The following is a 24668-nucleotide window of genomic DNA, read 5'->3' as shown; positions in this document are numbered from 1 at the left end:
AAAAAACAAAAAAAACTGAGAACAAACTGAGGGTTGATGGGGGGTGGGAGGGAGGGGAGGGTAGGTGATAGGTATTGAGGAGGGCACCTTTTGGGATGAGCACTGGTGTTGTATAGAAACCAATTTGACAATAAATTACAAAAAAAAAAAAAAAAAAAGAAAGAAAATGGATATTTGAAAAAAAAAAGGGGGGTAACAATTAAATGACCAGAGATTGCTGCTAAATTTAGAATCTGTTAGGATTCAAATGCTTCAAAGGAAGAAGAAAGACGAATTACACTATGATAGGGTAAATTTCCTTCATATTTTAACACCGAATTAATAAAAATATCTATTTCTTTTTATTATAACAGCTGATGTTTAATAGTAAACACCATAAGTAATGTTTATTTTCAATATCTGATAACTACCATATGCTTCCAAATCTTAAAACAGAGCCCTATGTAGGGCTCAAACTCACAACCTGTGAGATCATGACCTGATCCGAAGTCGGACATTCAACCGACTGAGCCACCCAAGTGCCCCTAGAGATTGTGGTTTTTATCGCTATGTATTTACTTACTTCAAAATGTAACTTTATGCAAACTTTTAAAGGACTATTTTTGTCTCTTAATAAAGATTAAACAGCCACTGAAAGACTTCAGAAGACTGAATATGCTTTGGTGTTTTACTTTTTTGTGATATACCTGCCATTAACACAGTAAAGTTTTCTCAAGGCCAATATTATGATGGCACCCACTAGATCAGACTCCCTGGAACTCTCCTAACGATGTTCTACAGATGACTGGGAAGCTTGCAAAGCCAGAACTGAGACTAATTTAACCAGAATCAATGCAAATGAGATAGTAAGATACTTATATTGTTATACTTCAATACACCAAACAACCCAATCAGTACTCTTACAACAATTTTACATTGCACTTTCAAATGTATAAGAATATTTCAGTTTCCTAAACTCAATATACTATTGAAAGAAAAAAAAACTGTTCATGCTGTTCAAATACTAGTGAGTTTTCTCCTGAGATTTGTTTAAAGAAGGCTCAAGAGTACTTTGAAAATATGAACAGAAAATATGACAGAATCTATCCATTAAAATTTACTGTCTTTGGGGCACCTGGGTAGCTCAGTTGGTTGAACATCCGACTTTGGCTCAGATCATGACCTGGTGGTTTTGAGTGCAAGCCCCACACAGAGCTCGCTGCTGTCAGCTCAGAGCTCGCTTTAGATCCTCTGTCCCCCTCGCTCTGTCCCTCCCCCACTTATTCTCTCTTTTTTTTCTCTCTCAGAGATAAACATTTAAAAAAATTTACTGTCTTCTGGCTGATGTGTTACATTTCATATTTGCTGCATCAGTTTACATACACTAAAGATGTAATTTAAGATCCTAATTATTAAGAATAAGAAGCTGAGGATAACCTGTGTGAAATACCTACGAAAGAATTGAAATACATACACATTAAAATACATATGAAAGAATTTTGAGAAATTAAAATCTGTGCCTCTAGATCAATTTATAGTACACTCTATTCTTCCTTTCAGTAGAATTTAATTCAAGGAACACTGCCATTATTGTACTTAATTTTTGTAATTTAACAAAATAAAACACTGCAAATTAATGTGTATTTAGGTTAAGCAAAGTTGCTAGATTCTGTTCATATTTGTCTTATTTATAAACCCACCATTATTTAGCAAAAACTCAGGCAGAAGAGTACAGATGAATCCTGAACTCAATTCTTCACAAAAACAGAAGTTTTTATCATAGTGCCACCTACTGTATTTGACACAGACTTCATTTCTAATTAATACATCATCTGAGATTAAATAGGCTAAATGCTACATGATGCAGCAAATTTGTAAATTTTAAAAATTGTCCTTTATTGAATTTGGTGAGAGGAATAGTATTTGGTTACATTAAAAAAAAATTTTTTTAATGTTTATTTATTTTCGAAGGAGAGAAAGACAGAGCGTGAGCAGGGGCATGGCTCAAACTCACAAGCCGAGAGAGCATAACCCGAGCCAAAGTTGGACACTTAACCGAAGAGTCACCCAGGTGCTCCTATTTGGTTATATTTTTTAAGTTGCCTTAAGTGAAAATTAAATTCTTATTTTAATTTCCCTAATAGTGAAGATTGTCTAAAATCAAGAAAAAATTAACTTGAAGAGTATTTAAAGAAATTTGAGTTATCAATTGTACCAAAGCTGGTTGTTGTTTTAAGTAAGCAACTAAGTATTTGGTGGTTTATTATGAACCAACAGAAATCTAATGCAGTCTAACAGACCTCAATTCTGATCTCAAGTAAAACCAACTCTTAGATGTTAAAAATGTTTATGATGATGATAGCAGCTAGCACTTACTATATGCCAGACTCTTTACTAAACCTTCATATTAATTCTCATTTGTTCTTCAAAAAATTGTGGTGAAACACAGAAAAGGGACATGCCCAATGTCACATAGCTGGTGATGGGACTGAGACCCAAATGTTAGTTATCTGACTGCAAAACTGAAGTTCTTAACTACTACACTGTTCCTGTTATCTGAGAATGGCAATAATGCCTTACATTTCTTTGGGCCTAAAGTATAAATAACTACATAGTTTATAAATATATAAATCTGCATAAGTATAATAAATATGCATAATATATAAATCTGCCAAGTGTTGAGAAGGGCAGTACAGCAGAACTAGCTCTGATGCACACAACTAAAGAGAAGAGAGAGTATATTTAATTAGTAAGACCAGAAATTTGTCCCTAAAATAGTTCTATCAGGTAAGATTCTTTTTTTATATATGTTTTTTAAATGTTTATTTTTGAGAGAGAGAGAAAGAGAAACAGAGAGAGACAAAGTGAGAGCGGGGGAGGGGGAGAGAGAGGGAGACCCAGAATCTAAAGCAGGCTTCAGGCTCTGAGCTGTCAGCACAGAGCCCAATGCAGGGCTCGAAACCATGAAGATCCTGACCTGAGCCAAAGCTGGATGCTTAACTATCAGGTAAGATTCTTACTACCGCTTTCAGTTCTCATATCTTTATACTGATGAAATTAATGTGTACCGCAAGTTTTATTAATTAAAATGTTTTACATTGATTCCCACATCTGCATACTTAAATCTGTTAATGACACACAACATTCTACTGTCCTCATGATGATATTGTTAAAGGCCTGATTACTTAGGGTCAAGAAAAGATCTAGGTCCCTTACAAGTGCCTGACCCTCCATTTGCTCTTCTGTAAAAATGACAATACTCTCTATTTCCTAAGGTTACTGCTAGGAAAAAAATTGAAAAAAATGAATGATTACAAAAATGCCAACAACAGTACAAGAACTCCTGTCCTTCACTACTTTAATTGTGGATTTGTCAATTATTTATCCTTTATCATTATTACAAACAACACATTAACCCCTTTGAACTTTTTCCCTTTTGAATTATTTCCTTGCAGTAAATCTTATTAAAGGTTATGATACATTTTGGTGACTCCTATAAGCAGAATGCACTTCAGAAATGGTTAAGTTACAATACAATCAAAATTGTACCTGTTTCGACTCTTAACTATAGAGAACAAACTGATGGTTACCAAAGGGGAGGTGGGTGGCGGGATAGGTGAAATAGGTGATGAGGATTAAGGAGTGCACTTGTCTTTTGAGCACTGGGTGATGTATGGAAGTGTTGAATCACTGTATTGTACACCTGAAACTAATAGAACACTGTATTTTAACTAACTGGAATTAAAATGAAAAGTTAGGGGCGCCTGGGTGGCTCAGTTGGTTAAGCATCCAACTTCAGCTCAGGTCATGGTCTTCTGGTTGGTGGGTTTGAGTCCTGCATCAGGCTCTGTGCTGACAGCTCAGACCCTACAGCCTGCTTCAGATTCTGTCTCCCTCTCTATCTGTCCCTCCCCAGCTTGTGCTCTCTCCCAAAAATTAACTTAACGGGCACCTGGGTGGCTCAGTTGGTTAAGCATCCGACTCCAGCTCAGGTCATGATCTTGTGGTTCATGAGTTTAAGCCCCACATCGGGCTCTGTACTGACAGCTCAGAGACTGTAGCCTGCTTCAGATTCTGTGTCTCCCTCTCTCTCTGCCCCTCCCCTGCTCGTGCTCTGTGTTTCTCTCTCTCAAAAATGAATGAAGATTAAAAAATAATAAACTTTATGGGGCGCCTGGGTGGCGCAGTCGGTTAAGCGTCCGACTTCAGCCAGGTCACGATCTCGCGGTCCGTGAGTTCGAGCCCTGCGTCGGGCTCTGGGCTGATGGCTCAGAGCCTGGAGCCTGTTTCCGATTCTGTGTCTCTCTCTCTCTCTGCCCCTCCCCCATTCATGCTCTGTCTCTCTCTGTCCCAAAAATAAATAAACGTTGAAAAAAAAAATTAAAAAAAAAAATAAAATAAAAAATAGTAAACTTTAAAAAATTATATAAAAAAATAAAAACTTAAAAAACCCATATTTCTCAAGACAGTTTTGATTTTATATTTAAATTGTAATACTTATATAAATATTACATATTAATCTTACAAGTGAACTATTGTAATTTGAAGTGCTGCATTATTAAAGTCAAATATACATGCATTTTACCAGTATACTTTTAGCTGGCAATGACTAAAATTGTACCTATTTCTTCTCAGCAATACATTATATTCAATCATTTTATTTTTCTGAGTGTAATGGAGAGGTTATATCTTACAGTTATATTTTATTTCAGAGAATCAGTGTAGCACAGTAAGAATGCAGACTTACCCTCTTTATGTCTCAATTTTCTCATTTATAAAATTGAGATGTTAATACTGACATCTCATAACCTTGTTATAAGGTTTAAATGAGTTACTATATGTAAAGTGCTTAGCCTGTAACATAGTAAGTGCTATGTAAGTATTATTATTTCTTTGATTGTCTCAGGAGCACTTGATCTTAGGAAGTCACACAAAGGGTCAAGAGGGTGGGCTCTAGAAATGGAGAGAGGTGAGCTGAACCAGACTGTCCAATACTGGCTGTGTGGCCGTGACACAATTATCTAACCTCTATAAACTAGTAACAACTAATATGGGAACAATAATATTCAGAGACAATCTATAAAGGGCTTAGCATTATAGGGTTAATCACACCCAGTATTATTATCTTTTTGAACAACATATTTGCATTATCCAGTCAATGGAAACCAAGTATCTTACAGATCTATATATATTTGGGTACCAAGTATTTATTATTATGTATATTAACCAACACATTTATCTATTTTTGTCTTTACTTTTTATACTAAATTTATCAATCTTGTAAGGGATACTTTTCTTTTATAAATAGCAAATAATCTTCTTACCAGAGTTAAGACAAGTATTCTAAGTTTTTCCTATGTGTAAATTTTTAGTTCTCCCAAAGTTTGCTGTAGCACACCATAAGACAGGTATATCTTTTATTTTGCTCTATACTTAATAATCATTTCTCCTAATTTTATTTAATACATGTCATCTCTTTCCTTTTCTGGTTCTTCTACCTGGCTTGCTTTGCTGATCCACCAGCTGCCTTTCAATCCTCAGCCTACTGAACTTGTAGAGCACCAGACAATGAAGACAAAAATCACAAGATCAAAAAGAAATAGTTCATCAGCTCTAGAATAGGATACCGATGTGAATTTCACCTTTCAGCCACTCACTTTTCTTAACATTAATTTTCTCTCCTTGAAAGTGTTCTTCAGGATAATGTTAACCTTCATAAGGCATTACACTGGTGCTTTATAAACTGTAGGACAGTGTTTCCCAAGTTGTTCTCAGAAAATTAGTGCTATATATCACTCTTTCGAAAGGATTTGGAGATTAAATAAGTTTGGGAAATATTGCATATAGTATATTTGAGTTTTAGTGATTCATAAAGCCCACTGGTAATGAAATTAAAGTATTGGCATTATTAAACTTTAGTTATCCTCAAATTTCTCAAAGGTTTTTAACTACAGACCACAACTCTCTGTTTTTTGAGTCACATCTATTATTTAACCCACAGAGCTGCTTTTCCATGACACAGACTGCTATGATGTTCTAGGAAAACATGCAGCTGTCTTTTAAAGTAATAATCGAAGTATCTGGGGCCCTCTCTAGGTTCTCACTCTACTTCCTACGGAAGTTCGCACAGTTCTTAAGTCTCTCAAAGCTTCCACTGGAAAAATAATTTTTAATTTCAAAAAATGAATTCTGAACTATACACCTAGAAAAATGGTATAAAAGATGCATATGTTAGGGCACCTGGGTGGCTCAGCGTCTGACTTTGGCTCAAGTCATGATCTCATGGTTATGGGTTCAAGCCCCACACTGGGCTCTCTGCTGTCAGCGCTGAGACTGCTTCAGATCCTCTGTCTCCTCCTCTGCCCCTCCCTAGCTCATGTACTCCCTCTCTCTTTCTCTCTCTCTCAAAGATAAACATAAAAAAAAAAAAAAAGACGCACATGTTGTATTTCCACATAGACCTAGCAGCTCTTAATATTTTGCCATAAACACTTCTATTAAAAAAGAAATAAATTGTTATAGAAAAAAGTGAATTGAACAAAAACTAACCCCAGATGTGTTTGTCACAAATGGAAAATTAGGGATAGTTTTACAACTTTAGGAAAACATATTTGTTGCTTTATGTGCTTTGTCAGTTAATCAAAATTAGGAGAGAATCATGGGTGGTAAGTTTTATACACCATAAGGCAATATATAACTTTTTAAAAAAAGTTTATTTATTTTTGAGAGAGACAGAGACAGAATGCAAGTGGGTTAGGGGCAGAGAGAGAGGCAGACACAGAATCTGAAGCAGGCTCCAGGCTCTGAGCTGTCAGCACAGAGGCCAATGCAGGGCTCGAACTCACAAGCTGTGAGATCATGACCTGAGCCGAAGTTGGATGCTCAACCGACTGAGCTATTGATTAGATTTTTAATAACATACCCTACTTATTTTCAGTTAATCATACTCATTCTGCCTGTTTTGTAATGACTTAACTGATTTTTGAATTTTGATTCCAGCTCTCAAATCTTGTCTGATGCCAAATTAGACCTAACAGATTATTTTCAATCATCAATTTATATACAAATACTTCTGGAATCTCCTATGGGATTCTTAAAAACAGCTTTAAGATATTTTCTAAGTGAATTCTGAGTGATTTCTCAGATATTTCTTTAAAAAAATTTTTTAAACCATTTCAGAATCAGAAAAAACACCTAAACAAATAATTTTTCAAATTAAACAAACAGCATAAATTGTGTATTCACACATTTAGATGAAAGATAATAAACTTATACAGTTCTTAGTTTCTTAAAATAAATTAATGGGGAGTTTTGTCTAATTTTTCAACTTTCATTTTATATACTAAAGATTATACTTAAAAATATACACTTTTCAGAAGTTATTAGCTTAGAAATTGGACAAAACTCATAACAAAAACAAACAAGACAGTTATGAGGTGACGAGGATGGACAAGAGATACCATAATGTGAATTCTGGCTAGAAATTTTATTACCAAGTAACACACAGAGCTTAAAATTCACCACATATTGTGCCAGTATGAATGAACTGTAAACACACTGTTAACTAAAAATGGTTAACCATGTAGAAAAACATGGTATAATCTCTGTATGTTTTTCAAAGAAGATAAACCAAAAGTAATGTTTTAAGAGGTTGATATAACACCATTTCAGAACAGCTGTGACCCCAACAAATGTTTTCCTGTTGAAATAACTCACTGGTCTCCTTGTATGTCATGCTTTTCCACAGTTTCAAGCACTGGCTCATACTGTTCCCTTAGGAAAGGTCTTTCTCTTTATTTTCTGCCTATGAAATCCTACACACCCCTGACAGTCCAGTTCAAATGCTAACTGCTTATACTATATCGTCTCCTGATCCCCTCAATCATACCACCAAAAGTAATTTATCATCTCTCTTTTAAACAGGAGCACATTATTTAAACATCTGTGTGGAAATTATATGATGAAGCAGAATTAAATATTTATAATCTACTCACCCACCAGACTCTAGTGACTTTGAAAGCACTTACGATTCCATTCTTAAAAAAGTGACTTGCACAAGGAAGTCACCAAATTCACTAATTGTGTCATTTCATTCCTATTGCCCTATTTTGAGGTTTTAAGTTAAAATTACTCCTTTTTATAATCTATCATGATTAACTAAAATTTATTTTTTCAAAAATATAGTTGACATATGTTACATTAGTTTCAGCTGTATAAAATAGTTATTTGACATTTAAATACACTACAAAATGCTCACAATGATATTTAGATACCATCTGTCACCAAAGTTATTAAAATATTATGGACTGTATTCCCTATGCTGTACTTTACATTCTCATGACTTATTTTTTTAACTGGAAGTCTGTACCTCTTAGTCCCCTTCACCTGTTTCCTCCATCCCTCTCTGGCAACCACCAATTTGTTCTCTGTAAGTCTGTTTTTGTTTCGTTTATTCATTTATTTAGTTTTTTAGATTCCATGTAGAAGTGAAAACATGTAGTATTTGTCTTTCTCTGACTTGTTTCACTTAGCATAATACCCCCTAGGTCTATCCCTGTCACCAAAAATATAAAGATTTCATTGTTTTTTTTTATGGCTGAGTGATATCCCTGTGTGTGTGTGTGTGTGTGTGTGTGTGTGTGTGTGTGTGTGTGTGTGGTGTGTGTGTGCACGCACGGGCACCACATCCTCCTATCAATTCATGTATCAATGAACACTAAGGTTGCTTCCTTATCTTGGTTATTGCAAATAATGCTGCAGTTAGTAGACAGGAGTCCACATATATTTTCAAACTGCTGTCTTTTTTTTTTTTTTTCAGGTAAATGCCCCAAAGTGGAATTGCTGGGTCATATGGTAGTTCTAGTTTTAATTTTTTGAGGAACCTCCACACTGTTTTACATAGTGACTGCATCAATCTACATTCCCACCAACAGCATACCAGGGTTGCCTTTTTTCCACATCCTCACCAACACTATGTCTTGTCTTTTTTTTTTAAGTAGGTTTCATGTCCACTGTGGAGCCCAATGTGGGGCTTGAACTCACAACCCTGAGATCAAGACCTGAGCTAAGATACAGTGGGATACTTAACTGACTGAGCCACCCAGGTACCCCACTTGTCTTTTTGATAACAGACATTCTGACTGGTGTGAGATGATATCATCTCACTATGGTTTTGATTGCATTTCCCTGATGCTGAACATCTTTTCATGTGTCTGTTGACCATGTATGTGTCTTCTTTGGAAAAATGTTCCCGTTCTCAGCCTGCTTTTTAATTGGATTTTTTTTTTTTTTTTTTTTTTTGGTGTTGAGTTATACTAAGTCCCATATATATTTTGGATATTAATCCCTTATCAGATAGATCATTTGCAAGTATCTTCTCCAGTTCAGAAGGCTGTCTTTTCATTCTGTGAATGGTTTCCTTCACTATGCAAAAGCTTTTTAGTTTTGATGTAGTCTCAATTGTTTGTTTTTGCTTTTGTTACCCTTGCCTGAGGAGGCATATTCAAAAACATATTGGTCAGACTATTATCCAGGAGTTTATTCTTTTAGTTTTATGATTTCAGGTCTTACATTTAGGTCTTTAATCCATTCTGAATTTATTTGTTTTATATGGTATAGTAAACTGGTCCAATTTTCCAAGCACCATTCATTGAAGAGACTGTCATTTCCACCATTATATATTCTTGCCTCCTCTGTCACAGATTAATTGACTATGTAAATATGGGTTTATTTCTGGGCTCTCTATTCTGTTCCATTGACCTGTGTGTCTATTTTTGTGCCAATACCAGTCTGTTTTGATAACAACAGTTTTGTAATCAAGTTTGAAATCTTTTCAGAGTACAGGTCTTTCACCTCTTTGGTTAAGTTTATTCCTAAATATTTTATTGGTTTTGGTGCAACTGCAAATGGGACTGTTTTCTTAATTTCACTTTGTGCTTGTTCATTATTGTGTTCTTGATCTCTGATTCATTTTTATGTCTGTGTTAAGATGTCTTACGCTTTTTTTTAATTTTTAATTTCTACATTTTTTTTTGTTTTTACCTCCATTTTTTTCTCAAGGCCAGTGAGTATCTTTATGATCATTACTTTAAATTTTCTATCAGGCATATTACTTACATCCATTTCACTTAGGTCTCTTGCTGTGGTTTAGTCCCATTCTTTCATTTGAGACACATTTCTCTATCTCCTCATTTTGTCTCTTTGTCTGTTTCTTTGTGTTAGGAAAGGCAGCTACTTCTCTTGCTCTTGACGATAGCAGTCTTATAAAGAAGAGGTGATATAGTGTCTTGTGTCCCCTGTTCCCCAGGGCCTGGCACTCGGAGTGTGTCCTATGTGTGTTGCATGTGCTCTGCTGTTGAGTGTTAGTTTTTTTGTTTGTTTGTTTGTTTTACTTCAGTCCAATTGTCTGTAGAGACTCTTTGCCTACTGTGTGCAGTGTTTGGTCCCCAGCGGGGGTGGGGAGCATTTTAACGTGTGCAGTGGTTTGCGTGAGAAAGGAGACCTGCCCCTGCCACCAGTGGAACTGAGGTCCTTCAGACCTGTAGGTTAGGAGATGTCTTGGCAGGGTTTGTACTGGTCTTCTGGGGGGGGAGGGACTGCAGCAAACTAAGGCAAGTGTGACTCGAAAGAGTGGATCCACCAAAGTGGGAGGCCACAGGCTTGGTGTAACGAGTTAGGTAAAAAGTGTCAGCACTGCACTGGTTTTGGCAGATGGCTGTTTTGTTTTGTTTTGTTTTGTTTTGTTTTGTTTTGTTTTATGCAGGAGGGAAATGTGCCTGCCAGCTTCTTTGCTCCTGGAGAGGTCTCCCCATGATCCCCGTCTCTCCAAGCCATGCTTGAAGATGAGCAAATCACTCTCCCTCCCATCTGCCCCTGGAGTTTTTCAAATTGATGGTTCTATGCTGTTATTTACACCAGCTGTCTGTCCTGCTGTCACGTTAATGGTAGACTCTACTTCCTAATGCCCTCAAGGCTCCCCCAGAGCTGAGATGCTGATTTTTAAAATTCCAGGTGTTAAAGGGCACCTGGGTGACTCAGTCAGTTAAGCAGCTGACTCTTGATTTCAGCTCAGGTCATTATCTCAAGGTTCGTGAATTCAAGCCCCTCAGTGGGCTCTGTGCTGACAGTGCGGAGCCTGCTTGGGATTCTCTCTCTCTCTCTCTCTCTCTCTCTCTCTCTCTCTGTCTCTCTCTCTCTCTCTGCCCCTCCCCAGCTTGTTCTCTCTCTCAAAAAATTAAATTAAATTAAACTAAATTAAACTAAATGAAAATGAAAATTATAGGTGGTAAGTCTCACTGGTTGTAAGAAGTCACGAAGTTTGGCCCCTCTTGCTTTCAAAGGCAAATGTAATGGGGATTCATCCTTCCCATTCGTGGGCTCCTCAGTGTGAAAGTCTGTTTTCAACCTTCTCTGTACCACTGGCTCCCTCCCCACCATAGACAGCCATGGTCTGCTTTGCTCCCAGACCATGTCTTTGCCCTTCCTACCTTTTTTAATGTGGCCTCTTTTCTACCTTTAGTTGTGGAGTTTGTTCTGCCAGTCTTCAAATCATTTTTTGGGTTATTTACGCTGATGTGTTCTCCAGTTGTATCTAGGGGATGAGGCGAGCTTAGGGTCCCCCTACTCTTCCATCTTCCCAGTCGACCCTCTAATTTTTTACATTTTAATTATTACGTTTCTTGGTGTGGATTCCTTTGGGTTCCTCTTGTTTGAGGTTCTCTGTGCTTCCTGGAACTGGATGTCTATTTCCCACCCCAGGTTAGGAAAGTTTTCAGCTATTATTTTTTTCAAGTAAGTTCTTTATCCCTTTCTCTCTCTTCTCCTTTAGGACCCCTATAATGAAGTTATTAGTATGCTTAATGTTGTCCTAGAGGTCACTTAACCTATCTCACTTTTCTATGGTCTTTTCTCTCTTTGCTGTTCAGCATGATTTCCACTACTCTGTCTCCCAGATTGAAGAGCCACCCAGGCACCCTGTTCTTCTGCATCCTCTAATCTGCTGTTGACTCCTCTAGTGTGTTTGTTCTCCCAAGTTCAGGAGTCCTCTTTATGACCATTATTTTAAACTCTATCAGGTAGATTATCTATTTTGTTTAGATCTTTTTCTGAGGTTTTGTCTTGTTCTTTCATTTTGAACATATTTCTCTGTCTCCTCATTTTGTCTGTGTTTCTATGCATTAGGTAGATTAGTATATCTCCTGATCTTGAAAGTAATGGCTTTACATAGAAAACATCCTGGAGGGTCCAGAATCACAGTGCACTCTGATCACCAGAACTCAACCCTCAAGCAGTGTATCCTTGTGGGCTATGTGCACCTACCTGTTGTGACTGGGCTGCAAATGCTGTGCCAACTGGTGGGTTGAGGTGACCACTGAACCAGCTGCCCACCAATGCCCAACCATGACTACTATGGACGTACTGGTGGGAGGGTCTGGCCCTGGCACAGCTGGATGAGGGGACCAGCTGTCGATTGCTGCAGGTGTGCTGGTTGGTGGGGCCAACCACTAGTGTGAAGAAGGGCAGGAGGCGCTTTAAAAATGTGCCTGCTCGGGCAAGTGCTTTGGGATGGGCATATTCACAGGGGAACACTGGTAGAGAGCAAGCAGTGCCATTAAGGTAGATAGGGAGTGTCAAAAGGCATGCCAGCATCATGCCTTGCTAGGCTGAGGAGGGCAATAAAAATGGCACCTGCCAGCACTTTGTTCCTAGAGAAAGTTCCTATAGATCCCTATCCCTCCAAGCACATGCCCTATAATTAGTCAATAAATCTCCTTCATTTATGGCCCAGGTGCTTTTCAAACTGTTTCCCCGTGCTTTGTCTACATGAGACTGTGCATGGGCACTTTAAGAGCAGAGTCTCCATTTCCTATAGCCCTTCAGCACTCCTAGAGTTATGACCCACTGTTTTTCAAAGCCAGACATTATTGGGCTCATCTTCCCAGTGCAGATCCTTAGGGTGGGGTGCCCAATGCAGGGCTCGAACCCCTCACTCCTAGAGAGGTCTCTGCACCTGTGATGTCCTTCCTGATTCTTTTTTTTTTTTTTTTTAAATTTTTTTTTCAACGTTTATTTATTTTTGGGACAGAGAGAGACAGAGCATGAACGGGGGAGGGGCAGAGAGAGAGGGAGACACAGAATCGGAAACAGGCTCCAGGCTCAGAGCCATCAGCCCAGAGCCCGACGCGGGGCTCGAACTCACGGAGCGCGAGATCGTGACCTGGCTGAAGTCGGACGCTTAACCGACTGCGCCACCCAGGCGCCTCAAGTCCTTCCTGATTCTTGACCACGACAGCATGTATTTGGTTCTTAAACAGACCATGTCTCTGTCCCTCCTACCCTTCTTCATGTGACTTTTTCCTTGTGTCTTTAGCTGTGGAATAGCTGTTCTCCATAGTCTTCAGGCCATTTGCAGAAAGAATTGCTCTATTTGTAGTTGCAGCTTTGCCGTATCCCCGAGAGGAGGTAAGCTCAGGATCTTTCTAGTCTGCCTTCTTCCTGGACTCTATCAAGGTTGCTTTAAAATCTTCTCAGGCAAGCCATGACCCATGTTGCTGTTCTACTTGTTTTAAATGATCACATTCATTTCAAGTGTTTTTTCACCTTTCCTGACCACTTTCTCAACTTAAACTATAGTTGAATTCTCATTGGTATTATTACACTACGTCACTTGGAGTATCTTATAGTTTTTAAAATATTTATAAGGAAGAATAAAAGTCCCTTATTTATGTCATTTAACTTCATCTATAATCTTTATTATCCTGTTCATTCATCCATTATTTACCATATCTTTATGCCCTATTATATTTCACAAAGGGTTAAGTTTACAGACACCATACTAGACATATCCATATTTTACACTTTTTGTTTTGTTTATATTAATAAGTCTTTTTAAAAAATATATTATTGCTATTTGTTAGTGATATTCATAGTAGTCATACTATAGCCATAGATAGTCATAGATGGTAATGATAGTTATTGAAAGTCAATAGACTTTGTGAATTTTCTTTGATTTTCTGAAACAAATTCTATCAGGCTGCTATAGCAAATACCACAGACTGTGTAGCTTATATATAACAGATATTTTATTGCTTACAGTTCTGGAGGTGGAGAAATACAAGACAAAGTTGCCAGTATGATCACTTTCTGGTGAAGACCCTCTCCCTGGTTCACAGCCTACAACTTCTTTCTCACTGTGTCCTCAACATGATGTAAGGGGCTAAAGAGAGAGATCTCCATGGAGTATCTTTTATAAGGGCACTAATTCCATTCACAAGGGCTCTACCCTCATGATCTAATAAGCACCTCTTAAAGACCCCAACTATTAACAGCATCAACTCTGGGGGTTAGTATTTCACCACATGAATTTCTAGGGGACACAAATATTCAGATCATAGCACATTATATTCAATATATTTCTTAGCTAGTCTTATTGGATGGCCTTGATTTATAGAGAGTATCCACAAATCTAATAGTTTTTTATTAATAGTTTAAGACTATTAATAGTTTTCTGTATTCCTTTCCAATATTCATTTCTTTCCTTTTTTTTAATGGATCGTTGAAGACTGTCAGCATGTCCAATATTGAATTCCACAGAAGGTGACAGAGAGTACCCATTCTCTCTTGTTTTATCTCTATTGCATTAGTTTTATCAGTGATCATTTTATCAAATGATGTTGTAATGTATGTTGGTATGTGGTGAACTTTATTTTGGGCTAATACACCCTTCTCATAAATGACCTTTCAAACCGTTGCCAATGTGTTTAACTATGAGAACCATAAACATAAGGAAAAAATAATTAAGAAGATAGTTATAGTTTCATATTGTTGTTGTTGTAAAAGTCCATAATCAGGTGTAACTAAATCATACACACTTTCAGATATAGTAGTAAAATTAAGTTATTGCCATTTCCCACTGAAAAAAACCCCTACACTGAGTTACATAATTTAACAAATAGGAAAGATAAAAGGATGCATACTTAATGTCTGACTATATTGGTATGGCTTACTTTAACAAGAAATCACCTGTTTAGTAACCCAAAAACATAACTCCTTACAGGTATATATCAAAACTATATATAAAATGGTCAACTTTGATTGAAACATCATTTTTAATCCATTAATTTCCTATTCACTATTATACATCAAGCACTATGCTAGTTGCAGGGGGATACAGTAGTAAACAAGGCAATTTTTCTTCAGTCAACTTACAAACTAGTGTAGAGATTGACAAAATTTTGCTGTAGAGGGCCACATAATAATATATGCATCTAGGGGGCCATATAGTCTCTGTTGTCAACTACTCACCTCTGTTGTTATAAGACAAAAACAGTCATAGACAACGGGTAAAAAGTGAGCATGCATGTGTTTAAATAAAACTTTATTTACACAACAGGTGGTGGGGCCAGATCTGATCACTAGGCTATAGTCTGCCAACACATGCTCCAGTAAAAAATAACATATTAGGAATTTCAATACTTTATGGTGAATACAATAATATTATCATGGGAACATGATCTAAGAGAATCAACAAAGTCTTCTGGGAGGGGGCAACAATCCAACTGACTAATCCATTTTCTCAAATTTAGCAAATAAAAGCTTACTATAATGTGCCACCATTATAAAATCTCATTCTAAAAATGGAAAACATATTTGACTATGTAAGAGTTGCTTCATTATATAGTATTCTCTTCTACTTGTTTATGAAAAATTATACCATAAGCACATTTGAAAGCTTACCTTGAGTGACTGTTTTGAGAACAATTAAAGTTGATAAAAATCTCAATGGTAAATTGGAGCTCTTAAAGAAAGCAGCTGTCTTTGGTTTATTCTCCACTGAATGGTCTAAAGAATTATCCTGAATTCCCTTAGTTACTACTCCTTTGAATATGTCTTCACCCAGTCTCCTCAATGTTGATGTCATAGTTGAATGCTGTTAAAAATATGTATTATCTTAGTATATTTGTCTATATCCATAATATATTTCAAATACTACAATCAAATATAGAAAACTAGAAAAAGTCAAATTTTTTCTAATTAAAAAATGGATTAGAAATATACAAAATTAAAAAGTAGTAATTTTACAATCAACTTTTAAAAATTATTTCTGATTACTTTTCTAAAAGAATGAGCAGTCTGGGGCACCTGGGTGGCTCAGTCAGTTGAGCGTCCAACTCTTGATTTTGGTTCAGGTCGTGATCTCACAATTCATGAGATAGAGCTCCACACATCAGGCTCCGTGCTGCCAGTGCAGTGCCTGCTTGGGATTCATTCTTTCCCTTTCTCTCTGCCTATCCTCCCACTCACACACACATGCACTCTCTCTCTCAAAATAAATAAACATTCGAAAATAGAAATAAGCAGTCTACAAGAATTAAGAAATTGGAAATGGTACTTTTCTATGAAAAAAATTAGGAAAACTGAGAATTTGAAAATATTTAAGAACATAATATGATATGTTTCTGGCACAGAGAAATCAATTGAGCAGAGAGGTAGACAACTATAGGTTCTTCACTCCTCCAACATTACTGATAAATAGCTTATCGGGTGTGTATCTTACAGTGTTAGCTTATAAAGTGATCATCTAGGGCCTCACTGCTTTACAACTCAGTATGATTATAACCATCACAGTGATTTTGATAACTTTTTTAACAACTGCAGAATAAAATACATGGTTAGAATCATGGATGATTCTCATGGTGAATAAAGACAATGGGCAAAACACACATACTGGCATAAAAATATTTCTAAAATAACATAAGCTTTTATGATATTCGACATATATATTAAGAACCAAATAAGGGAAAACCATTTCACACTGCTGCAGATGAGGGTACATACCCACACTTTGAAGTAACTTAAATATGGGTAACAAGTATTTGTTTAGAATTTCTACATATTAAAATTAAAGAGGTATATGGAGGTTTTATGGGTATCAAAAAACACAATGATTGGGTGGTGAATGGCATAACAGATGCAATCTAATTTATTTAAATATATGGTCAGTAAATTCTAAATCAAAAAAAGGAACCCTCATACACTGTGGATAGGAATGTAAACTGGTATAGCTACAGTGGAAAACAGTAGGGACGTTTTTCAAAAAATTAAAAATAGAAATACCGTATGATCCAGCAATTCTGCTATTAGTTATCTACCCAAAGAAAACAAAAACATTAACTCAAAAAGGTATGTGCACTCCTCTGTTTATTGCAGCATTATTTATAATAGCCAAGATATGGAAGCAACCTAAGTGTCCATCAACAGACAACTGGATAAAAAAGATGTGGCATACATACACACACACACACACACACACACACACACACACACACACACACACAGGAATATTATGCAGTCATAAAAACAGATGAGATTTTGTCATTTGTGACAACATGGATAGACCTAGAGAATATTATGCTAAGTGAAATAATACTGAGAAACACAAATACCATCTGATTTCATTCATAATGTAGAACCAAAAACAAACAAACTAACAAACAAAAAGAATCAACATTCAAATACAGAGAACAAATTGATGGTTGCTGGAGGGAAGGACAAAATGGGTAAAGGAAGTGGGAGATATAAACTACCAGTTATGGAAGGAATAAGTCCTAGGAATAAAAAGCACAGCACTGGAATATAGTCAAGGATACTGTAATAGTGTTATATGGTGACAGTAGGTAGCTAATATTTGTTGTAGAGCATAGAATAACGTATATAAAAGTTGAATCACTATGTTGTATACCCAAAACTAATATAAGACTGTGTGTCAATTGCAGTCAAATGAAAAACAATTTTAAATAAGCTTTTAATATCATTAGGAAAAGATAATACATATATGTTTTAAAACCTTGGTATAAAAATAGATGAAAATATTAGAAATTCTAGAAGTTTCTTGATGCCTCATATTTCCCAGACTTGCAGCTGAAAGAGCTGGCAACCTGGAAACTGCAGACAAAAAAGCCCCAACATAAGCCTGCTCTCTCTAGCCAAAGGGCTAAGAAAAGAGCAGCTTTGCAAGACAAGAAACTTTTAGACAAAACCACAATTCAGCCAAACACCACAGAAAAATCTGTGGTCCAATATCCACTTAGATGAACAAAATTTCAAGGACAGCCTACACTTTCCAGGAAAGCCTAAAACCAGGCAGTAACAAAGTGTCCAGGAAGGCCATGTGAGGGGTAGTAATGAGGCACTCCCACCCCTCCCAGTTAGGGAGGTATCTCAGTGAAGGCCTAATGGGGAATCAGAACTCCTACTTAAGTTGGCAATAAAGAGGAGCCACCCTGTATTTCCTCTCTGCAGGAGCAGTGTCAAAGCCAGATAAACAGAGATCCAAAGTTTTATAATACCAAAATGTCCAGTTTTCAATAAAAAAATCACTAATCACACGAAGAACCAGGAAGATCTTAAATGGAATGAAAATCAGTAATTGGCAATACCAATAGCACAAAGATGTTAGAATTATCTGACAAACAGGGGCAGTTGGGTGGCTCAGTTGGTTAAATGTCCAACTTCGGCTCAGGTCATGATCTCACGGTTCATGAGTTCAAACCCAGAGTTGGGCTCTATGCTAACAGCTCAAACCTTGGAGCCTGCTTCAGATTTTGTGTCTCCCTCTCTCTACCCCTCCCCTGCTCGTGCTCAGTCTCTCTCTCAAAAAAATAAACATTAAAAATTTTTTAAAAAAATTATCTGACATTTTAAAGCAGCCGTGATAAAATTAGTAATTATGCATTTAAAAAAAAGAAAAATAGAAAACTTATCAAAGAAATAGAAATCCTTACCAGAGAAAATATAAAGAACCAAATGGAAATTTTATAACTGAAAATACATTAACCAAAATAAAAAAACCAATAGGTTAAACAGCTGAATGGAGAACACAAGGAAATAATTGGTTAACTGGAAAATAAAACAACTGAATTTACCCAATCTGAACAACATAAAAAAAAAAAAAAAAAAAAAAACTGGAGGGAAAAATAAACAGAAATTCAAGGAACTGAGGAACTCAAACAAAATATTTAACCATCATGTCAATCAGAATCCTGAAAAGAAAAAAAAAAAATCAGGGGGGACTGAAAAAATATTTGAAGAAATAATGGCTGAAAACTTCCCACATTTAGGGGCAAAAAAAAATCTAGACACTGAAGAAGGTGACCAAACCCCAGAAAGGATAAATCCAAAGTAATCAAGCCAAATTAATCAAATCCAAGATACATCATAGCCAATTTGTGAAAACTAAAGAAAAAGAAAAAAATTGAGAGCAGTAACAGAGAAATTAACATGTATGAAGAAAACAATTCAAGTAACAGTGGATTTCTTATTGTAAAGCCATGAAAATTGGCTAAAAGAAATTAGCACAACATTTTTTAAGTATTATAAGAAAATAACTATCATCTCAAAACCCCATGCCCAGTGAAAATATCCTTTAGGAATGAAGAGGAAACTAGGACATTCTAAGATGAAGTAAAACTAAAACAATTTGTTAACAGCAGACCTCTTCTAAAAGACTGCCTGAAAGAAGTTCTCAATGGTGAAATGAAATAATAAAAGAAGGAACCCTATAATATCTGGAAAGAAGAAAGAACACAGTAAGCAAAAAATATGGGCAAATTCTGAGTTTTATGTTTGACAGTAGAAGCAAAAATAGTAACACTGTCTAATGTGATTCTAAATGTATGTAGAAGAAATATTAGCACAGTAGTATTATAGAGGGGGTTAATTAAGGGATGAAAAGGCAAGGTTTCTCTATTTTAGTCAAACTGACAAAATGAAAACACCAGTAGACTATGGTAAATTATTTATATACAATGTGCTACCTAGAAAAACTAATAAAAAAGCTATAAAAAGAGAAATACTCAAAATTCTATAAATGAACCAAAATGGAGTTTTAAAAAATGTTCAAGTAACCCATAGGAAAGCAGGGGGAAAAACCCAGAGAAATGAAAAAGAGAAATGAAAACAAACAGTAAACACAAAATAAAGTCAACAAACTTAAACCCTAACATATCAATAACTACATTAAATATAAATGGCCTAAATATACGAATTAGAACACAGAACTTGATAAAGTTGAGTAAAAAGAAAATCTAGCTATATGCTATCTATAAAAAACTCATTTCAAATATAACATTACAAGTAGGTCAAAATTAAAAAATAGAAAAGGACATTATAAATCTAAAGAAAGCAGAGTGGTTGGTCATATTAATATCAGAAAATAGATCTCAGAGCAAGGTTAATTACCAGGTACAGAGAGAGACATTACATAACGAAAAAAGAGTCAATCCACTAAAAAGACAGAACAAGCTTAAATTTATATGTGCAAAGCAACAGACTTGCAAAATATATGAGGCAAAAAAATGATAATACCAAATAGGACAAATATATAAATTCACAATTATAGCTGAAGACTTCACTGAACACTTGATACAACTGGACAGAATATTAACAAGGACCTAAACTAATTCTAAAATACCATCAACCAGTAGAATCAAATCCACATTTATAGAACACTCCACACAACAACAGCAGACTACATATCTTCAGCCAAACAACATCAACAATACAACCAAACCCAAAAAAACAGAAAGGTAAAAGCGAGATCTATGACAAACTTCTAAATATATCATGGGTCAAGAGGATGTTTGAAGGGAACTTTTAAAAATACATTAAATTGAAAGTAAATGAAAATGGAACATATCAAAATTTGTGGGATACAGTTAAAGCAGTGCTGAAAGAAAAACAGGACTAAAAATATCACTATGTTAGAAAAAAAGGAAGTCCCAAATCAATAATCTGAGTTTTTACCTCAGTAACCTAAAAAAGAACAAAATAAATCCAAAGCAAACAGAAGATAGGAAATAATAAAGATGAGATAAAAATGAAAACTATGAAACAAAGAGATAATCCTTTGGGGAAAAAAAAATCAATAAAACAAACAAATTTCTGTCAAGAAAGCCAAAAAAAAGTGACACAGTATCAATACCAGGAACGAAAGAGAGGGCATCACTACCAACACTGAGAACATCAAAAGGATAAGAGAATATTATGAAAAATTTTACACATATACATTTAACAGCTTAGACAAAATGGGTCATTCAATTCCTTGAAAAGCACACACTTCTATAAATCACTTATATGAATCACCTATTAGAATATCCTTATAACTATTAAGGAACTTGAATCTCCCAAAAAAAGACATATTCAGGCTGAGTTTCATAGAAGAATTCTACTAGATGTCTGAATAAAAATGAACACTAATTCTATCTAATTTCTTTTAGAAAAGTAAGAGGATGGTACAATTCCCAATAAATTTTATGAACATAGTATGACCCTGATACAAAACCAAAGACAGTATAAAAGAAAACTGTAAATCAATACCCCTAATGAATATAGATAGGAAACTCTTTAACAAAATATTAGGAAACAGAATTCAGCAAATATAAAAAGAACTATACAACATGGCCAAGTGGGTTTTATTTTAGGAACACATGACTAGCTCAGTATTTGAAAGCCATTTGAAAGCCACATTATCAGGTTAAAGAAAAAAATCACATGATCCTATCAGTAAATACAAAAATCCATTTAAAAAACATTTTAACACTCATTCATGATTATAAAAACTCAGAAAAATAGTAATAGAGGGGAACTAAACTTGACAAAAAGCATCTATAAACTATAGCTAATATTAATAGCGAAAGGACTATTTTCCCCTAAGATCAAGAACAAGCCAATGACTTCCATTATCATTCATATTCACCATAGTCCTAGATATTGTAGCTTATGAAAGACAAAAATTGAAAGCATATAGTCAAAAAAGGAAAACAAGAAAACTTTCTTATTCATAGATGCATGACTATATACAAAATCCCAAAGAATCTTCAAGAAAACTCCTAAAACTAATAAGATTATGGTCATAGGATACAGAATGAACAACAGGGACAACAAAATTTTAAAAATACCAACTTTAACCACTCAAAAACACTAAATATGCAGCTGAAAATTAACAAATAATGGACAGGAATTCTATGCTTAAAACTACATAACATGGATGAAAAAAATCAACTTTCTAAAAAAATGGAGAAATCATGTTTCTGAACTGGAACACCCAACACTGTAAAGACACCAATTTTTCTTAAATTTGTATACAGGCTAATGCAATTTGTATCAAAACCTCAGCAAGATATTTTGTAGATAGTGAAGATTATTCTAAAATGTATAAGTAAAGGCAAAGGAACTATTTATAAACATTTTTGAAAAACAGGAATATGAGGGGGCACCTGGGTGGCTCAGTCCATTTACTGTCCAATTTCAGCTCAGGTCATGATCTCGCAGTTTGTGAGTTTGAGCCCCATATCAGGCTCTGTGCTAACAGCCCGAGGCCTGGAGCCTGCTTCTGATTCTGTGTCTCCCTCTCTCTCTCTCTGCCGCCCCTCCACTGCTCATGCTCACTCTCTCTCTCTCTCTCAAAAATAACCAAATATTAAAAAAAATTTTTTTTAATTAAATAAAAGAAAAACAGGAAAATGGGTAAAAAATCAAACTACTCAACTTCAAAACATATTTTATTTTTTTCTTTTCCTGAAATTTATTGTCAAATTGGTTTCCATACAACACCCAGTGCTTATCCCAACAGGTGCCCTCCTCAATGCCCAACACCCACTTTCCCCTCCCTCCCACCCCCCATCAACCCTCAGTTTATTCTCAGTCTTTAAGAGACTCATGTTTTGGCTCTCTCCCTCTCTCTCTTTTTTTTTTTTCTCAAAACATATTTTAAAATTATAGTAATCAACAGTATGGAACTGGCAAAGGAACAGACATACAGATACATGGACATAACAGAGAATCAAGAAAGAAGCCCACATAATTATTCCCAACTGACAAAGGTGCAGAGGAAGGAAAGCCTTTTCAGTAAAAGGTGCTAGAGCAACTGGACATTTACAGGCAAAAATGTAATCTTGATCTAAGTCTCACACCTCATACAAAATTAACTCAAACTGTACACGGACTTAAATGCAGAAAATGCAAACGTAGAAAATTTTAAGAAAAAAACCAGGAGAGGGGCGCCTGGGTGGCGCAGTCGTTAAGCGTCCGACTTCAGCCAGGTCACGATCTCGCAGTCCGTGAGTTCGAGCCCCGCGTCAGGCTCTGGGCTGATGGCTCAGAGCCTGGAGCCTGTTTCCGATTCTGTGCCTCCCTTTCTCTCTGCCCCTCCCCCGTTCATGCTCTGTCTCTCTCTGTCCCAAAAATAAATAATAAACGTTGAAAAAAAAAAAAAGAAAAAAAAAAAAAAGAAAAAAACCAGGAGAACACAATTTAGGGTTAGGCAAAAAATCCTTACACTTGACCCCAAAAGCAACATCCACAAAAGGAAAAACCAGTTCACTGGAAATCATCAAAATTTAAAGCTCTGCAAAAAGACCTTGGTTGGATGAAAATACAAGCTACAAAAAAAGAAAAATAGTATTTCCAAATGACATATCCAACAAAGGACTAGTACCTAAAGTATGTAAACAGTCTCAAAACAACGGAAGACAAATAATCCAATTAGAGAATGGGCAAAAGACAGTAACATACTGAAGAGGATATACATTTGGAAAGCAAACACATGAGAAGATACGTTTAGCCACTGGAGAGATGCAAATGAAAACTCCAATGAGAAAACAATACTACCAGAATGGTGAAAATAAAAAATAGTAACAACATAGTGGTGCCTGGGTGACTCAGTCAGTTAAGCTTCTGACTCTTCGTTTTGGCTCAGGTCATGATCTCACAGTTGGTGGGTCCAAGCTCCTTGTCAGGCTCCACACCGCTCCTACAGAGCCTGCTTGGGATTTTCTGTTTGCCTCTCTCTGCCCCTCCCCTGCTTGCAATCTCTCTCTCTAAAATTAAAAAAAAACGTAAAATAAAATAACAAAACAAATAAAATAAAATATAAAATAAAAAATAAAACTTAAAAAATAATAAAAACACTAAATGCTGGTGAGGTCATGGAGAAACTAGATCACTCATATATTGCTGGTAAGAGCATAAAATAATAAAATCACTCTTAAAATTTGGCAGTTTATTAAAAAAATTAAAAATGGAGCTACCATACAACAACTACACTCTTGGACATTTATCCTAGAGGAATAAAAACTATTTATACACAAAAACCTCCACATAAATGTTTACAGCATTTATAATGGTTAAAAACCAGTTTCCTTTAACCAATGAATGGTTAAAATGTGGTATATTCCTATCATGGAATCAATAAAAAGAAATGCCACAACTTAAATAGATCTCCAGCAAATTATGCTAAGTAAAAAGTCAATCTTAAGGGGTTACATACTATATAATTCCACTCATATAACATTTGTGAAATGACAAAATCATAGAAATGGAAGTTCATGGCTGGAGGGATTAAAGAGGGGGTAGACCAGGAGGAAAGTGGGTATTGCTATAAAAATGCAACATGAGAACTTCTGATTTCTGGTTAGGCAGGTAAAGGGGTTGGAAGTTATCACTCCATCCTAACAAAAGTAAAAAAGCTGAACAACTGAAAAATTAAACTTTCTTAGATCCAACAGAAGTGAGAACACAGGGCAAAGCCCAAATTTGGAGACAGACAGGTGAATACAGAGAATTACAGCTTACTGCAGCAGAAACCCATGAGCTGAAATCTCTGTGGGAACTGGTACCAGGGTAGGAAAATA

General features: G+C 35.8%; 1 protein-coding gene across 6 annotated transcripts in view; it reads right to left on the bottom strand.

The window, feature by feature from the left end:
* Positions 1-24668, bottom strand: part of CCDC138 (coiled-coil domain containing 138) — a 147580-nt gene that overhangs the window by 48461 nt on the left and 74451 nt on the right. For all 6 annotated transcript variants that reach the window (XM_086701490.1, XM_086701491.1, XM_086701486.1 and 3 more), the window contains one exon: positions 15715-15907. In XM_086701490.1, coding sequence (XP_086557616.1) covers positions 15715-15907 — 193 coding nt within the window. The remainder of the gene's footprint in view (positions 1-15714; positions 15908-24668) is intronic.

The sequence above is a fragment of the Puma concolor genome, chromosome A3, assembly GCF_028749965.1.
Source record: "Puma concolor isolate L17-30 chromosome A3, mPumCon1.1.hap2, whole genome shotgun sequence".
Taxonomy (NCBI): Eukaryota; Metazoa; Chordata; class Mammalia; order Carnivora; family Felidae; genus Puma; species Puma concolor.
Note: the sequence above shows the minus strand (reverse complement) of the source record. Positions and strands in the feature narration are given on the sequence as shown.